At 39.7% G+C, this 19,029-nt stretch overlaps 1 protein-coding gene across 4 annotated transcripts; it reads right to left on the bottom strand.

Moving 5' to 3' along the window:
• Window positions 1-205: 205 nt before the first annotated feature.
• Window positions 206-18,221, bottom strand: pank4 (pantothenate kinase 4 (inactive)). Of its 4 annotated transcripts, none has more exons than XM_088616859.1 (19): window positions 17,756-18,221; window positions 16,462-16,544; window positions 15,187-15,395; window positions 14,152-14,335; window positions 13,779-13,871; window positions 13,056-13,209; window positions 12,366-12,547; window positions 11,997-12,078; window positions 11,322-11,422; window positions 8,818-8,973; window positions 8,161-8,273; window positions 7,177-7,264; window positions 6,671-6,822; window positions 6,109-6,164; window positions 5,398-5,447; window positions 4,489-4,593; window positions 4,113-4,213; window positions 3,798-3,866; window positions 206-2,902 (listed from the first exon to the last, which is right to left on the bottom strand). In XM_088616859.1, exons 1-19 carry the CDS (start codon window positions 17,871-17,873, stop codon window positions 2,686-2,688), a joined length of 2,313 nt encoding a protein of 770 aa, XP_088472985.1. In that variant the 5' UTR covers window positions 17,874-18,221; the 3' UTR covers window positions 206-2,685. The 4 variants fall into 4 exon arrangements, with proteins under 4 accessions (XP_088472985.1, XP_088472986.1, XP_088472987.1 ...); XM_088616860.1 differs by having other exon boundaries at window positions 17,773-17,887; XM_088616861.1 differs by having other exon boundaries at window positions 17,736-17,870.
• Between the last annotated feature and the right edge of the window lie 808 nt (window positions 18,222-19,029).

Below are 19,029 nucleotides of genomic sequence, written 5' to 3'. Positions count from 1 at the left end.
TGTTTCCACAATTAACCACTTAATTGCATCAAATTGTTCAAGATATGCTAGGTGCCCCTTTGCAGTTGTCCTGATAGTATTTCTACAATCCACTGAGTTTCTGGCATAAAACTGCTGGTCTTCGTGGATGATAAAAGGAAAAATGTTCTTGTCCAAGGGTTAGTTTACTTCTAGAGAAGAAAAGAGAAAAGCTATCAAACAGTAATTTAGAAGGACAATGTTTTTTAATGAAGACAATTAAAAATATATTTAACATTTAAATACATGTGATTGTCAAAGAACATAGCTGATTTTTATTTTTACACAAACACTGAAAAAATTAAAATAAACATATTTCAAGATATGTGAAATGAAGCATATATATGTACACACTTACAGTATATATACATATATATATAACAATTATACAGAATCTCACTAAGTGAGTTGTGACAAAACATTTGAGAACTTTCAGTATTTAAAAGGAAAAAGATTTGACTTTAAACATCATTTTGGTCTTGATTATGTTTTCTGATCACAAAAACACATCTAATTTTGCTAACCATCTGAATACAACAGTCCCCAACAATATCTGTGTATTATCTTATTGCTTTGCTCACAAAAGCCGACAAATGTCCTGGGTGCTGTGCAAGCACTGTTCTTCAACGCTAAAAGAAAAGCACACTGCAGTGTTGTGCAAACTGATCAAACTCCGATTTCAAGTCAGCTTCGCAGCCTGAAAGTCAAGACCTGAAATTAAATGACTGATACAAACAGAGAAACACAAAGACAAAAGCACACCTGGCTGAGATAATGAGGCAATACTGTTCTCCACATCCTGTACAGCCCTGAAGGAAAATCACCACGCGAAGCTTATATCAGCTTTCAGAGGAGATTAAAGTGCTGTGATCTGCAATTTGGGAATAAACAATAACACAATGTGAAACAGCCCACCAGTTTTAATGCTGATACATAAGCACCAATAAGCTTGTTATAAAAATAACTCCCTGGAAAAATGTATACTACTGACAGATTAAAGAAAAAAGGTTTATGTTATATTAATAAACATCCAACTTTTATTAAAGAGAATTACTTTCCCTCTACTGGCTTGGAGAAAAGAAGTCAACTAGTATCACATTGAAGTTAACGATATAACAGTGCAACAGGAGTCATTAGTGAAACACTGTCACCTTGTGGGCTAAGGAGAGAACTGAACAGCTTACAATTGTTAAGGATTTAGCATGGCTTGACTAGCACTGTAAGACTTTGTGCAGTACTTACTGATAGGGTGGAACATCTCTGTCTAAATCCACAAGACTGTAACCCAAAAAATAGAGCTATGCAGTTTCTTAAAACCCAAGCCAGAAAAGAAATGTGCTGACAAATTGAATGAAGAACTGTTAAGTAATGCAACTTTAAAAAATGCCCCGATTTGGAAAAAATACTTAATACATATAAGCTGAGGTGTGGGGGAAATAAGAATTAAACTTCTCTTGTAAGACTACATTGCCAAAACCGCAAGGCACATTAACCAGTACAAATTAGTGCTTAACACAAAGTGTTTCATCTGACTGGTACGTTTACAAACACATACTTTCTTTATCTTATTAAATACCTTACTAAAGAGCAAAAGATGTGATCTTTCAGTCATCAGTGGTCTCCAGACATTGAGATTCTTCATTCACTATATTGGCTACATGTTCTCAAGAAGACGTCCTGCTTTCTCCTGCCGTGGCAAGTTAAACCAAAGATATAAAGTTGCTCTGTTTCCACATTCCAGAAAACCCTTTAACAATAAAAAAACACGCTCCAGTCTAAAATTAAACTGCTTACAGTGGGCGGGCATAACCACACTCAGACTGAGGGGAAACAATTACAATCAGGTTCAACTAATATTATGTTCAAGTACTTTTAAAACTCAAGCTATTATCAGTCTCTCAATTATCATCTATTTAACTCACTTGCTCTGGGACTTCAACCACTTCAGAACTGTCCCCTTCAAAAGCTGATATCAAAAAGTCTGGCCAAGCAGAATGGATGATGAGCACTAGAGAAGCAGCTGGCAGGATTTGGCTTGGGTATATAAACTACTTGAACAGCATGTGCCAAAGTCACCCTGGCGGGGATGAAACTACGGTCATCTGGCCCTGAACAGATCTCACCCTGCACCGCAGCAGATAAGAAAATGGGATCCATTAAAATGAAATTGATACTCTAAAGCAGGAGAGACACCATCGTAGCAACAATTGCACTCGACACTGGAAACATTATACCCTAAGAAAGCAAGACGTTTTGGTGTATTGCTGAGAAAAAAAAATTAACAGAAAACAAAATCCCTTTTTGAAGCTTGAAGACACTAAGGAAGCTGTGAAAATATCTCAGCCTCTTGCCTTCTTAGGCCCTTCTCAGCTTCAGGACACATTCATCTGCAAATTTAATATTTGCAGTTTTCACATGGGAAAAAAAACCAACTTCAGGTACAATAACGCAGTTTAACTAAAGCCTGCCGATTACAGATGTCAGATTCATTAACTAAATCATTTTGTTCCATCGTGCAAAAGAAAACTGAACACCTGATAGAACAAACTGCAAGAAAGAAGTCCTTGACACACCACCCCCACAGCGATGAAAAAGAGCGCGCAAGAGAGGGAGAGGCCGTCATGTGTCTGAGGGTGCTGGAGAGGTGGGCGATCCCGTGGCGCCTCCTCATGACTGGGGGGGCTGCTCGAACTTGAACACCACGCTGAAGATCTTGCCGCCCAGCCGCTCGGCCAGCCAGGAGTTCTTGATGACGGCCAGCTTGAGGCTCTCGCAGCGCAGGGTGGCGTAGTAGTTGGTGTGGATGGCGCGGCCCATTCCTTCAATGATCACCAGGTCCGTGTGCCGCTCTCTCACAACTGTGGACAGCACCTTGTCCAGGCGGCTGTCGTGGGGAAAGACGGCGTCAGCGGGCAATACAGCACTGAGAAGGCAAGGCTGGGAGCACGTTCATCCCCTGCTCGGCGCTCCAGTACAGCTGAGTGGGTCACCGTCACTGCAGGGTGATTCTCAGGTCCTGTCCACCCCTCCCACCCCCAAATATCCCGACACAAAATACAAGTAAAAAGGGTGGACAGTTTGTCTATAGAAGTTGCGAGTCGAAAGCTACGTCAGCATGCATAGGTTGCAAAGGAACACGTAAAAGTGCCAAAAGGATACATAAAACCTCAGGTGTGAAGGCTCTTCAGCCAAAAGGTTGTGTTTATTTTCTGTGAAGTGCAGCATGGAATGAACCTTTACCTGTTAGTTTGTACATATATAAGTATTAACAATGTAAAACATGTAAATATGGTTCATTCACTCATTTAGACTGATGCATTTCCCAACAGAACCTCCATTTCTACCCCGAAACATTCACACTCAGTTTGTTTCCAGTGTTAAATATTAAAACAGTAATGGCCAGTGGGATCCATACCATACCATTGCCTGTTTTAATGCCTCAGGTCCTAAACATCCTAGTAAAACAAAAAGCCAGTTCAAATAAATTACAATGGAGCTGGCCATAACAGTGTGACTGAAGAGCGCTGTGATCAATACTCAATTTATTGGCCCTAACGCCAGAACTAGGGCTTTTGTTTCCATCTCTGTTAAAAGCCTCTTGAATTTTGGAAGAGTTCTCCCCAAGTCTCATTCTCAACTAAGAATCTTAATTTAATTAGAACTTTTGAGCTGTGGATTGTACTAGGTGTCCCATAAATTAAAATAGGACTGCTGAGAACAACACCTTAACTGACAACCGTGAGTACAACTGTAACCCCAGCTTATCAGTGCATACCCACCTCAAGTCCAAGCACGGTGAACTGGAGCCACTCTGAACTAAAATTAATCTGTCATCCTTGATCCCAGACCTACAAAATAAACAGAGAAAAAGTATTCAGAGACTTCAGAGAGTTTGACCCCCAATACCTGTACAAGCACATTAAGACTAGACACTTCTCTTACTAGCAATATTTCTACTGAATTCGTCTGTACTACTGATTAAGACATCTGCATAATAGAAAGCAATGACATATTCAAAGTATGAACAGCAGTCTCCATCAAGTCAGGCCAGCTCTCACCAGCTGCCTGATGTGGAACACAAACAGAAAACTTACTGAATGACTGAGTCCATGGCTGCTATCCGTTCTGTCAGTATCTGTAATTCACTGTATGTCACATCATTTAGCGCTGGTCCAGAGTTGCTTGCCAGCACAACCTGCAAAGGTAAACCCAAGGCATGTTTGTGAGTGGAGAAAAGAGGATTCAGAACATTATTAGAGTGAAGTGGCTAATAATTCATATAACACTGTTTATCTCCAAGTATCCCAAAATAACTAGGCATATAGGTGGCAACTTCTATCAGCAATGACCTTGTTACATTAAAAAAAAAACAGCAACCTACCTCTTATACACATTTTGAGGGAAATCACAGTCTTGATGTATGAGAACTGGCACATGGCCACAGGAATCACAAAAAAGAAAGTGGCTTACCTCTGTTCCCCTGCAGAGAAGTTCTCTGACAAATGGGAACACTCCCAGAATGATGTCTATTCCACTATTATCTACGAAAAATAAGGCACATTTGTGAGGAGGACCCTGCAAGAGAAAGCCAGTATGCATGGTATTCAATCACTGATTCCAGGGAGTCATCCTTACATAGTTATCACAACAGACATGAAACAGAATAACCGGCAAAAATAATACATTGGAGGCAATGACTAAAGAACATCTGGTACCAAAGATTCATAAATAATTCTCTCATAGTTCTCCTTGTTAAGAGGTGTAAAAAGAGACTGTGGAGAAGATTACCACATGGGAGATATTGTACAGCCAAAAATATAATTGATAACAGATTCACCCAAAAGCAGAAAGTCTGGGAACGGCACAGAACAAATTAGATCAAGAAGAGGGGATTTCAAAATAAAAGTACTGCGAGCAAGTTTGGAATGAGGTGTCAATTCTTCAAGATCCAGTAGAAACGTTTCTTTTTGTGCTTTACAAGACTTATTTATTGAGCTCCTAATTGATTTATAATTACTGCTTAAGCGGCCTACTATTTGGGTGGTTTTGGGACTGGAATTCCTGCACACGTACAGACTTGGCACTTCACAATACAATCCTCTAAAAACAGCCTTCACAGCCAACCATTGTCACCTTGGCTTTATTTTCAGTTTAAAAACTCTGCAGCTTACAAACTTATTTATACTTAAAAAAACGTTTAAATCTAGCTGCAGTATTAAACAGTTTTTTTAAACAAACATAAAACAGATACTTGAATGAAGAGCACACTTTTAATATACAGGGTGATGGAGATATTGAAGGTTTTTATGGTTGTAATGTGTGTTTTCAGTTTGAAAGTTGTTGTGTAGATGGTAACACTATAGAAAATGTTTTACTTACCTTTAACCTCTCAATCCATTCATTATATGAATCCACAAGCCAAGGGCGCTCTAGGGAGTGAAGGACACAGTCAATACCAGAAAGCCACTGACACAATCACTGTTTAAAGATTGCCAGTGCATTTAAGCAATCACCACGCTCAATGTGCAAATATTTTCATCTCTGTAATCTTTAAACCATTGATTCCCAAACTTGGCCATAGAGAACCACAAATCTGCTCAGTTTCTGTTCCATCCAAGTCCCAGTTACACATTTGAATTCTTAATTGACTTAATTAATAGGATTACTTTGAACTGTTTGATTGTTCTGCTCTGAAACATGTTGGAGGCCAGCTTTTAACTACTGTATCTGATAAGTAAAACAAAACACATAAGCTTTCACTAGGATAAAAACTTGCAAATATTCCAGTCAAGCAACGTGCTAGTTCAATTAAGGATCCGATTGCGGAATTTAGTTTGGGATTGGGATTGGGAAGCCCTGCTTTAGACTGAACTAAAAATCTTAGGTAAGATAAATCATCACAAAACAAAAGATTATACTGTCTCTTCAAAAGAGAAAGAAAAAGCTCTTGTTTCAGGGAAAGGACAGGTAAAAGTTATCTTCCATTATCTAGACCCCATTTATTTAATTTGTATTTGCTTCATTGACCTTGCTTACTTACTATACATCTGTGAAAGAACAGATCTTTCCAAAGGAACAAAACCCTCATACCTTGCAACTTTTGTTTTGCTTCTTCAAATCCAAACCCTGCATCAGATTCAAGGACACTAAAAAAAGAATCAGAATTTTAGAGCGTTATCATAGTAGCACGTTACTTTCCCCTATCTTCTCTCAATCCTGTCAAATAGTAGCTTATACTGCAACAGCATGCCTGACATCACTGTATCACGAACTCCAGCCCAATATGTGTCCTATTTTTTTCTATATGCACCATTTTAGGCAAGCTGACAGCACTGTGAAAATTACACCTGTCAGAAATTTACAAGATACTGAAAAGACATGAGAGATTTAGGGAATCCGTTTTAACCTACTTGAATTTTTTTGTTTTTGCAAACAAAATCTAGAGAAATCGATCTTGCAATTGTTTTGAGTAATTCCTGGTATAAAACAAACTTAACACTAACAACAGCAATATGGCTTGAACTTTTCAAGGTGGGTAAAACCATTGTTGAGTCGACACAGTGCATCAGACCAGCTAGTGCACTCCAGATGGCTAATGGTTTATAAGTGACCACAGTATTTCAGCCCAATGTTAAGCCGGAGAACTGCTTACTCTGAGACTGCCTTGGCTCCCCAGTCAAACACATTCCCAGCCAGTAGTCCCTTAACCAGGGCAAACTGTCTCTCCTCCCAGCTCAGCACTTCCAGAGACTTCACAACCTTCTGGAAGTACTTCAGTGCTAAGTCATTCTCTCTTTGCTTGATCTGCAGAGGCATAACAAAAACAGTGTAATTAATATTTACCCCACGCAACTACCACTGGTTATTGAATGTAGCCATACATATATGCAGTAATTCTGCATATATTAACAGCTACATTAAAAAAATAACAGCAATAAATGCCACTAACAAGAAGTGAATGTCTCCTTAGTGCAGTGTTAAAAGCACAACTTCACACTGCAATAGTATTGGATCCAAAAAATCTACAGTTAAAAAAACAGCTTTCATAAAGAAAGAAGCTGATCGATGTTAAAGCAGTGCATTTTTAAAATTTTCTGTGTGAACTTTTGGGGGGAGACAAAAAAGGGCCTTAAAATAAGACGACAAACTAGTTCAAACCTTAGAATAGGGGTCGGGAAAGTTGAACTCATTTAGACAGTGTTCTCTTGTGTCTAACAAACTTCTGACAGTGAGGGACCCATAGGCACTAGGAATGAGGAGGAGAAGAAAAGCACAGATGAATTAGGGAGGAAAAGGGGAAAGCACAGAAATTCAGTTGCACGCCAGTGCCTTGGCTATCTAGATTAATTAACAACATGAGACCATTTTAATACCAAGACCAGGGAGGACTTTATTCTGATGACCAATACTATTATAGTATTACGATCAAGCACGCTGGGATCATTTTCAGGTTTTTTAGATTATGGAAGCATCAATAAAAACTACTGTGAACTACCATACCAGAACCTACTTCATGGAATATTAGGTATTTAGTTTATAAACTAGACAAACCATGCAGTACTCCACTAATTAAACACCTCAGTAATAGCATTCAATGTTCTATATCCTAATACCATAATACCTGAATTTACCATGGTATGTAAAATGGATGTTTGCATCCATTTCTGCTTTTCCTGCATCAGACAAATTACTAGTTAAGAAAGACCCAGTATCTCTTATAAATATGCTACCCCCTAGAATCATTTAGCCATACAGATGATCCTTGTTACAGTAAGTTTCCAGAACCTAACATATAACCAAAGATTTCTAGATCTTGATATCGATAGGTGCTAATTTATAAGCCCTGCCTTGAAAGACTATTGGAAGTATTTTAGTAATTGGTCAACTAAAAACATTCTACACTTCCTTTAGTAAGACTTTAGGAATACCAGGTCTTCCCTGGAGATCCAGCTCAAGTTTCTAATACTGTATCTGTAACATTTCTGCATCTTCTGTGCTAATGCAATTTAATGTTGAACTATATATTTTTTAAACCTGAGACATTGTCTATTGCTTTCTCAGGTGAACATGCAAGAGCGTTCAGTGATGAACATCAAACTTTTCCATGAAGAATTCCTTGGGAAGGAGGGAATGCACTCTTACAAAGGCTGGTGCCGGAGGGTCTGTAGCTTGTGTCGGTATTTCTGGCGGAACTTCTCTGCTCGCTCTTTGGCCTGTGGGAGGTCTGGCTGGCTGGCGATGGCTCTCTTCACCACCTGCAGAGACCAGAACTGTGAACTTGGCCGCAGCTCCACAGCCACACCTGACAACAGCAGCTGCTTTGAGCTTAAAACACAATGCCATCCTGCTGGGCAAATACAAACGTGTGGACATGAATATGATCCAACCTTAATTTATAAAAAGCAGGTGGTTTACACCCACGGTATTAAGCAGGGTACCCTGCCTATCACAGCCCTGGTCGGGTACCTCCTGGGGTCCCCAGCTACTGCCGACCAATTCAAATTTGAACGAGAGAATCAAAATAAAGAATGAGAATCTGGATTGCTAACTGGATGGACCACTCAAGGAGCAGGAGCTGCTCTTAATCAGGTTTGCCCAAGAATATTTCATTTACAAACACCTGGAAGAAAGGATAAATTGCGGTAATGTTAGGCTGAACTATATGAAAATGTGGAAATATGCTTTCGTTACAACCTTCAGCTGAGAATGATTGAGGCTCTAATAAGCGAATAATTCAGACCCCAAGGACCACAGCTGGGAACCCCTGCTCCCGCTGTCGACGCGGCCTTGTGCTCTCACCCCGCCCAGCGCCTCCTCGAAGCAGTAGAGCCAGTATTCACGAGCCACGGCGTCCTCGGTCAGGTCCATGGTGTCCGGGATGTACGAGGAGGCGTCCTGCAGCAGGGGCAGGTTCACCAGCTGGCGTTCCAGACGATCCATCTCCAGCATGTCGAACTGCAGGGGGCAGGAGCACAGTCACCAACCAGCTACAGCACCCTGAGTGCTTACACTAATGCAAAGTAGCTCTGCGTCTTAACAGCTTAATAGCAAGACCATTTTTGTTAAAACTGTAAACTAATAATATGAGGAGGAGACTATTTTGTCACATGTTTAATTACAAGTCATTTCTGGAAATATACCACTGAACCGGCTGCTACAACATAGCTTGGAAACCAACATGTAATTCACAAAATCAAGCAAACATATTCTATGGTTAATCATATATTTTAACTAACCATGAGCACTTCAAGCTCAAAATCTCACCATTTAAACAATGGATGCTTAGCACATATTCATAGTATCAGAAAATGCACGGCTATAGACTAAGCAGCAAATGCAAAAACTCCAAACAACCAAAATGAATTAGCTAAATTATACTAATATTAATCTCAGTCTTGTATAGTATCGTATATTGGGGAAGAACTGGTACCAAGGACATCTGAGAATCCCAACCTGTTACAATTTGAGATCACAAAAACAAGTTGACTTGTTAGCAGGCAACTTTCCTTCACTTTCCATGCATTCTTTGTGGATTTTGTCCATTTGCATCTCTCGGGCAGCTGCTTATTTCGTGCTCACTCTGTCATTCAACGTTTAGCATTTTCACTACAGCTTTTCAGCATGTGGCACACAGACATTCTTATTTTTCATTGTAGGAGGTAAGCAAAGCATAAGTTTTTGTGCTGCCCATGCCAGTGTGAATTCCCCAACAGCAGCCAACAGTGGACATGATATAGACATTTCCATTAGATAAGGGGAAAAGCCCATTCTGTTCCTTTTACTCCTGGCATTACTTTTGCACATCTGTGACCTGTATGCTTCCTGCTCTCCCTACTGTATGTATTCAGGGCACACATCAACATTTGTTGTATTAATGCTTTTATTAATGTTAACTTGGACACAAAATCTGCAGAACGCAAGCAGTAACTGGAACCTAATATCATTTTGATGACTGACAGATAACTCACACTATGATATTATGGCTATGGTTGAATAGAGAAAAAAGGGAAATTTCACATTCAGACATGCAAGACCTACAGACAGAAAGATCAGTGCAAATCTCTCTCTCTTTTTTCATTTTTGAGCAATTATATGTGATGAAGTCAACTTAGCAGTCGGCCCAGTTTTATAATACTTTGCTCAGATGATAGTACCTAAAATGCAATGCATCTCAGCACAACCTAAAGATATTTTAAAAGTGTACTGTTATTTTCTTGACGACTCAGAATAAGAAAAATTGAAATGAAACGTATATGTACCACATTTTCATTAAAAATATTTTGCAGAGGGATCTTTACTACAGAGACGTCAGAGAGGACTGTATACTTTTAGTAAGATATCTCAATGCCACACAAGCAAGCAAGACAAAAAGGCACAGACATTTCCAGCTAAGGCTAACTAATCACTATTTTAATGCACAACTCACTAACAACAAGCTGTGTTCCCAGCATCTGAAGCTTACGCTTAAGCATGGTGATAAATCACCCATTGAAAAAAATGTGAATTATAACACACATTGAAAATGGTATTTACTTACGGGAAACTGAAGAAAAAATATAAATTAAACAGAGATCATGGAGACAATGACAAGTTGGGATGAAAAAAAAGTAAGAAATAAAATGTTAGAAACAAAACACAAAGGATAGATAATTCTGATCCTAATTTAACACCCCAGTGCATTGTTTTAATCCAGCTCCAAACACAGAGACTGGTTGTCTTAAGATGCTGCTCAATCGTTAAGAAACAGAGGGTAATAAACATAAAAATCTGTCATCTTTGAATAATTACCACAGCTTAGAGAGCAAACACCACTGTTTTGAAATGCCTAAGCCTGTGACTAGTTTAGATGTACAGCAGGTAATTAAAACCTTACCAGGAATAAGAAGCTCTCTGTAGAGACATTTTCTTTATTGTAGTTTTACGGCTGTATAGTTATGAGCTGTGCCACTTAAGGAAAATGTCTGCTATACCCATTATCAATGTATTCCCGCTTTAGGGGTTACATCAAACACCATGTCATTTCCAGGTTTGGAATTGGATTGAAAATAGCACAAAGTTCTGGCAGGTGTATTTCATTACATTCACTGCACATTAAAGGACATTCCTGAGGAAAGAATAGGTGCCATCATAACAGGTGGAATGCTCCATCAATATTTTGATATTCATCAAAAGCACTTTTATCCATTAAAAATGCAAATTCCTCCACAAACACCCAGGAGTAATCCAGCCAATTTACTCTAACACTGTTCTACAGCAGGGTCATAAAAGGCGCTCGACTGCGCTCAGTGCAACGCTGAACTCACCGTTCCACTGCGGGCCCGCTGCATGGGGTTCAGATCAGGAGACACGCTCATCAGGCCAGAGCTCCCAGCGTAATTCTCCCCCCAGCTGTACTGGTTAGGATCTGTGTGGAACGGATCAGAACTTTCATTAGCCAGCATTAGAAAATGAAAACTCCCATTTCACAATAATACTTTAAAATAATACAACACCTAAGATTATAGAAGCCAGACTGCTGGACAGGTTTGTCAGAATTGATGCCTTTGAATAATTTAAGAGAAAGCACTAAAACAATTATAAAAACAGACATTAGGACCAAAAGAAGTAATGGACAATAAATTGCATTAGCTGATACTCTCTTTCACAGCATTTGGAGGACACCACCAAATCCTGAGACATTAATCACATTACATTTAAAAGCATGCTCTTTCCACTACATACCAATAGATTTTGCCTCCCCCTCACAAGAAAAAATAATTGCAGTCTAGACATCTGCTTAAGAGAAATGAATGGTTGAAATAACACGGTTTATATTCTGTACAACCCTGAACTCCAAGAAGAGGTTAGAGAATGGATGTTGTGTATAATCCTGCACTGTGTTCTGTCTCTGCACATTGGAAAACTCTATAAATCTTCTTGTCTTTTTTCCTCCATCTCAAAGGAAACACAGCAAACCACCCAGTAAAACTTGTACTTACTGTCCTCCTCTGCTCCCTTCAAGAAGGCTCCAATCGCCCCTAAGTAGCCTTCGTGTCTGAGAAAGAGAGCCTGGACTTCCCCCTGAGGATGATTTCAGCAAAGCATTAATACCAGTGCAAGAAAACTATAAAAACTTTGACTTAAGAACAAAAATGTCACAGTATTTGAATGGCTAATTCAATCTATTTGCAGAAAAACAGTACTTGCACCCACATTAATTGTACAATAATAGGACATGAATATCATTACTTAACTCCAAATATCAAGACTTAAATTCCAAAGATTTCTTTCCATAAAAGGTTGGTAAAATTTCTCAATCCATACAGACATCTGGAGGCTCAACAAGAGCTCAGTTGAAGATGTTTTACCTTGGTGAAGAAATTGATGCTGTAGGTGATGGTGTGCATTGTCACAGGGTGTCCTCGGATGAAGAACCCCCCGAAGTAAACTCGAGTGAGGTTGTGCAGCTTGGCGTAGAGACAGGCAAGCTGACCAATGTCATTGCTGATCATATGCAGGAGGCTCTTGGCCATGTCTTCTTTGGAGAACTCTAGTATATAATAGCACAGAGAAAGACACGCTTGCATAAAAACCATTTGTGTTAAGGAAACAACTGTGGTACAGTTAGAACAATCACCACTTCGAACAAGAAAACAGATCTGATTGACCAATAAAAAAAAAATCAAATAGCATAAACACAAGTGGAACCGTATGAGTACAACCCTGTAAAATCACTGCAATTTTACCCACCAAGAAATCGGAAAGCAGCTCAAGAAATGAAAAACCGATGGACAAACTGTGTCAAAAGAAAGAGAACTGCAAAGGAACGCACTGAGAGAGCTTCATCACACATCTTGACACTATTTATCACTAAGATGATCACTTTGTATTGAAATGATAAGAAATGGCTAGATAGCAATTCAGGGAATGCATAATCGTACTCATTCTTCTTCAGTCATGTCTAGTATGTATGCTGGAATGTGACTGTGCAAATGTGGTAGAAACAAACCGAAAATTCCAACACTGCAAGCCTTAGCCAACAAGGATGCATCGTCCACCTTTATCGGTTGTGGCTGATTTGCCGAAGCTGCTGGCAATCAGGTCTCCAGTCAGGCCGAGTGTCCCATAGGCCCCTCCGTAAATATCCTTCACCAGCATGTCAACACTGGTGTGCTGTCCTCTGGAGGCCAGCTGCAGCAGCTCATCAAATCTCTGCAGCAGACAAAGAACAAACGTTGGCAGCTGCAGGACTAACCTTGTCATTCCTATGGTTCCTTCTAATAATAACGCCAATATGACCTGCTTGTGCATGCTTTTAGTTCTGCACGTTAACACATTCTCAAAGTGGAAAAGGAGGCTGGAGTGGTGAAGCAACAAGATGCGTACAAAAACGAACAACTGCTTGGAAGAGAATGCACCACAGCCATCTGGAGAGCCCACAGCTTCATGAACAACACCAGGCTTATGTGTCCTTCTGCACGTTACATAGAAATAATGCCAAAGTTCAACCCCATTTAAGATTTTAACTCAAACCATTCCTCACTAACCCAGCCATGAGTTATATCTGCGGTAGTACAGCCTTACTTAAGTTTATATGCCATCAACTATTATCAGGGTGAAGTTGAAGGTAAAACAGCAAAATGCTGTAATTTGTTTTCACTGACAAAAAAGATCTCCTGAACAGGTATGGTCCTGACACCTGAGGAAGCTGAGCACCGTGCAGAAATCTGAATTGGGCTGCTATAACGACTGCACTGCAAAGGAATAAGATGACCTCTTACCTTGGTTTTAGTTAGTAAAGCTCCCAGACCCCAGAATGTGCCACCTCCAATAGAACTTCCTCCAATGCGTTCAAATTTGTCTTCCGATTCAACCTGTGTTAAAAAAATATTTTAATTAATAAAGTTTTTTTTTTTAGCTGTTCTCCCCTTCTCCGGGTAACTGGGCACCCAACCAGACCTGAAGGCCATTGCGATCCCGAAACATAGCACCTAACAAGAAACTATTAATGCAATTAGATTTCTGCCATATTAAAGGGAGTACTTGAGAACCACTGCTGAACTGCTCTGCAGGTGGCTTGTCGTCTGTGCCAATTAAATCAACGGGCTGTGCTTTTTAAATGCTGACTGGCTTGCTATGAGAGAGTGCGCTGACCTTGACGATGGACACGCCGGAGCCGATGTTGATGAGCAGGTAAGGGAAGATGTCGGGTTGCGTGGTTTGAAACCGAAACTCGGAGTCGGCATGCTTCACATACACAAAAGCCTCGTGGGGGATATTCTTCAGCACAAAGTTACAGCCCTTGATGAGACAGGACATCTCGTCCTCTTTGTCCACCCTGCCACGAGACGACAGCAGCTGCATCAGTACAGGAGAGGCCGGCTCTCGTCTTCCTGCACTTATGTTTTCAAAGCTGCTAGAGGAAAACCTGGGTGCTGTCAGAGGATGCCTACCTGCACCGTGGCATAGGAAAAATAATTATCTTAATTGTTATATTATTAGTCATTGTTACTTATTATTAATATGAATTAGTAATAACAAAAAAGGAAACCACAAAAGAAATTGGGATGCAACACAGGTCTCTGGCAATGTTGTGACAGCAGGAAATCACAGGCACATATGATCACCAAATTCAACAGATATAAGTGGATCCAATTAGGTACTGGAGTGTAAACTCCAGTATCCTAATAATCTCCATCTATGGATTGCCTTCTCCTCCCCATTGATAGCTGGTGTGTGGGGAGCGTACTGGTGCATTTTGACCGCCGTTACATCATCCAGGTGGGTGCTGCACATTGGTGGTAGTGGAGGAGAGTTCTCATTATCTGTAAAGTGCGTTGAGTGGAGTGTCCAGAAAAGCACTACATATGTGTAAGGAAGTACTAGCACAAAATGGCTTTCTCTCTGTGTGAAGTTTCCATCCCTTGGGATTTCATTACCATGCCCAGTCTTAAATCTTTTTTATTTAAACACGAACAACTTGGGAAATCAAACATTACTGCAGATCAGATGACATTCAATAAAACTGAAAAGCTACAAGGGAATACTACACTGATTCTATAGTGTAACATCACTAAAAAAAGGAAGTTGTACATTTTAGAAAAAGAATGAGAATTCCGGTACAAAGATGCAACTGCACCTCCACCTCTTCTTCAAGTGACACTGAGACTCTGGGCTTTTAGCACTCACTTCAGTTTCAGTTTCTTTTCAATCAGGTCCTTGAACTTGTAAGCACCCCCGCCAGTGGCTTTGATGACTTTGGTTTCGGTGTTGACCAGGTGGTCTTTGATGAAGTCCAGGCAGGTCTCTATGTAGGCGTTCTCAAACTTGATGAAGTGTAGGCGAGCTGTGATCTCCTCCTGCACCGAGATCTCGTAGAGAGGGTCATCTTCCGTTTCCTGAGACAGAAGGGAAACACGAGGTGATTAATGCAGCACATTCTTATACAGTGGTCACAATGGTTCTTATAATGGTTGCGATGGCTCTTTTGCACAACATCCGCATGCCAAAGGGTTAAGCCTGAAACTGAAGGCAAAGCGCAGGATGGGTAAGGAAACTGAATTCCAGATTGGAAAGCTGTGAGATCAGATCCCTGTTGGACATTTGTCATTTTATTTCTCATGAAGATCATTCTCTCATGTGCCTCTAGTCTACCAGTCTATGAATGAGTATGAATGTTGCAAGGGGTAGGAGGCAGTATGGCAGTATAATTTTGATAATTAAAAACAGTGAAATAGTTTCCTTTTTTGCTGGTTTGAAAAGGCTGAGATGGACAACATTGAATGCTATGTGAATACACAATTTCACTTTTGGTCTGCCAAAGGATTTTAAAAAACGGTTCTCTGTGTGGCTGAACCCAAGGCAAGGAACCCTTGCATTATTAGCCTAGCAAAAAAAAAATAATCCCCTAAGGATCAGGATCTCAATAACATCAAAGTGAGCAGCATTTGTCTTGCTAATCCTCCCATTGTGACAAACAAGAATACTCGTAGTCCTGTCGTAAAAGTAAGCAGCATCAAAACCTCTTTTAAGAACTGCCTTCTTTTGGCTTTTTTGTTAAAATAAATCTGGAAGGTGAATATGCAACAGCAGTTGTACAAAACTCCTAAATAGCTATGTAATGTGTTTGGTCTTTTAGTCAATTACCAACAAGTGAGGTTTTGCCAAAAGAAGCATGAATATAGTTGTGCAATGCTATTTTATATTTTATGCACGATGCTTTTACAGTCAGCAAACTCTGAAGTGGTTATTAAAAGCTTTTCTATGAACTGTTCTGGCTGCATTAGGACCAGCAGTAGGTGCCCTGTAACAAGAATAAGGAAAATGCACTACTCAATATAGACTTCAATTTTAGAAACTTGCCCTTCAAAATACAACGCAGCAACTTGAATAAACAGCAATTCACTCCTTAACAGACAAAGCAAATGATCATAAAGACCCTGTCTGCAATACAAAACGCCTTACCTTCACAGAGTGGTCAAACGACCGGACCTTGGCAACTTTATGCTGAACTGTAGAATAATAGGCCAGTTTTGTCAAAGACCCCCCTGATTAAAAACACAAAACAGAAATCTGTTAGATCTAACGACCTGCAAGCAGTACAACCCCCCCCCCGATGCAAACATGCCGATACATATATTTTGGATCTTAATTGTGTTCAACAATTCTTTTGGGTTATTAATAACCATTACGACTGTGGCTTCTTGCATTAATACATTATTTTACGTAAATCTCTGAACACGGAAGACATTTATTTGACCAATGAGAGGAAAAGTATTTTCAACCTAAACCTAAACACACAGACAAAACCAGACTACAGCTGCTTAAGAAACTAAAAACACAACTTTTAAACGTCTGGTGAAGGTATATCTTTATCACAATTGAGATTGCTGAAGTAATCTGACAATATCTCAGGGTAAGAATTCCATAAATAACCCGCCTAATCGCTACAGGTTGTCTCCGGAGGTACAGTGTAAATATCTCTTCGTTGAATTACGTACTAATCCCTCTTCCTGTTTTCAATGGACGCTGTACGGTACTATATTACTAGTATAAGATACATAATACTAGTTTGACACTGAGAGATCTCACATATCTCTGTCGTTTTCATTATATTTAATCAACTGTGGTATTCATTATACCATAGCAACGGTATTTACTGCATTTAGGATACACCTGTGATTACAAGTCGTGCAGGCAGAAGTATTTTGATCTCGATGAAACATGAAAACTGCAGAGACCCACCACATACCACATACAGTATCATGTTGGTACTGCTAATAATAAAGTTATACATTTTCGATTGATTATCGAAGACGACTTAATTCTTTTGAAGATTTATTATAACTGTTAACAGTTACGGAGAAAAAAATAATACTGGCACAAAAATGTTTTCGTACTGAAAATCCAGATTCCCAGCGCCTGAAGCAGCGGTCACTGGGGGCTGTAGTCCCCCACTTCAATAACAACCGCACAAGTCAGTACAAAACAGCTACTAAATGACTACAGCCCCCACACAAGCCGTCTCCCTCCACCCGCGCCCCAAAATCGGGAGTTCGTAGTCCACTTCGCACAATTTTGACATTCGCGTCAACTGTCATTTTTACCCCAGAAAACTACATTTCGGAGTGTCGACAGGACATGACTCGAAACCCTCTTTTCCCGAATGGCCCACAGCGGCAGCGGCTCTACAAGTGGGACATTGTATTAAGCCCCCACCAAAAAAAGAAGAAAATTACTCATTTCCGTATTCTGGTACCTATGTCGATAGCGAACCTCTTGGCATTCTCCAGGTTCCGAAAAATCTCATCTGGCGGGAGAGTAATGCTCTTGTCCATGCTGTGACTGCTCCTCTCTAGCCGACTACATGCCGCCATCTTGGATATTTGGTTACGCCACGGCCGAAATGCTTCACGCAGTGACGTTCAATGCACAAAGTTTGGCCGGCTCCCCCGACACGATAATGTAAACAGTCATGTTACATCTCCCAAGGCGGTGAGAGGCGATATAAAAAATAATAATCATGCGTTTAGCCGGAAAAAAAATCGTAGTCGTTCAAAAATAGACAGTATTCACAATTACAATGTCCTCGTCTCATCATTATTGTTCTTTATGTTTGCTAATGTCTAAATCGTGTAAGCTCATTTTCAGCTGACTTATAACTGTCGTGAGCAAAAAAAAAACTGCAATGCAAAAGAGAATCTATAACACATTATTAGGCTGTATTATAAAAGCAGAAAAAAACAACCACGATACCTGCATTTTTTTCTAATATGGTCATAGGCTGACACCTTGTGTACTGCAATTCGAACTACAACTATATTTCTTGAAAGACTTCTGGTAGTATGAACAAGGTACCACTACCGAGAAGTTAAAAGAAACTAATTTCTGGAATTGGTGTACTTGATTCATGCGAACATCTAACAGACCAAATCAAGCAACTTAACAACATACAATTTGACATCTCATTCAGATTTTATTATCCAGTTTCTGTATTGTGGCCGACTTACATAGTATGGTCGAATAAACGACATTTTCAGATTTTTAGCAGTAAAAGAATTAGATTTACTATCATCTGGATAGCTGTAAGGGTTGTGGAGAAGTGCAGTAAAGTGAAAAATACTTTCAGAACACTTTAAGAATAAAAAGTTCAAAAAAGTTCCTCCAACATTGAATGTAATTATTGCTTAAATTTAAAATTAAAACTTTGCTAACTTGATATTGTTCTTCATTTTGTGGGCTAGAATATAACCACTTTGTTATAACGTTTTAGAACATCTTGACTTCTTGTAGTTACCTAGAGGAGAAATTTATTTCACTTAATGGATTATAATATACCAACCTCATTTCCACTGGCACAATTAAGATACACGCATCAGTAACTGAATGAGTGGTATTATTCATATGAACTGAGTGAAAATTAGGGTTAGAAAAAGCAACCAGCACTTTACCTTATCAGATCTCAAGACTGCAATTGAATTATCTAAATTGTTAGCATTATCTGTAACATGTTCACCCTGGAAGTTATGTTTT

Source organism: Lepisosteus platostomus, chromosome 23 (genome assembly GCF_059453375.1).
Source record: "Lepisosteus platostomus isolate fLepPlt1 chromosome 23, fLepPlt1.hap1, whole genome shotgun sequence".
In the NCBI taxonomy this organism is placed as follows: Eukaryota; Metazoa; Chordata; class Actinopteri; order Semionotiformes; family Lepisosteidae; genus Lepisosteus; species Lepisosteus platostomus.
Note: the sequence above shows the minus strand (reverse complement) of the source record. Positions and strands in the feature narration are given on the sequence as shown.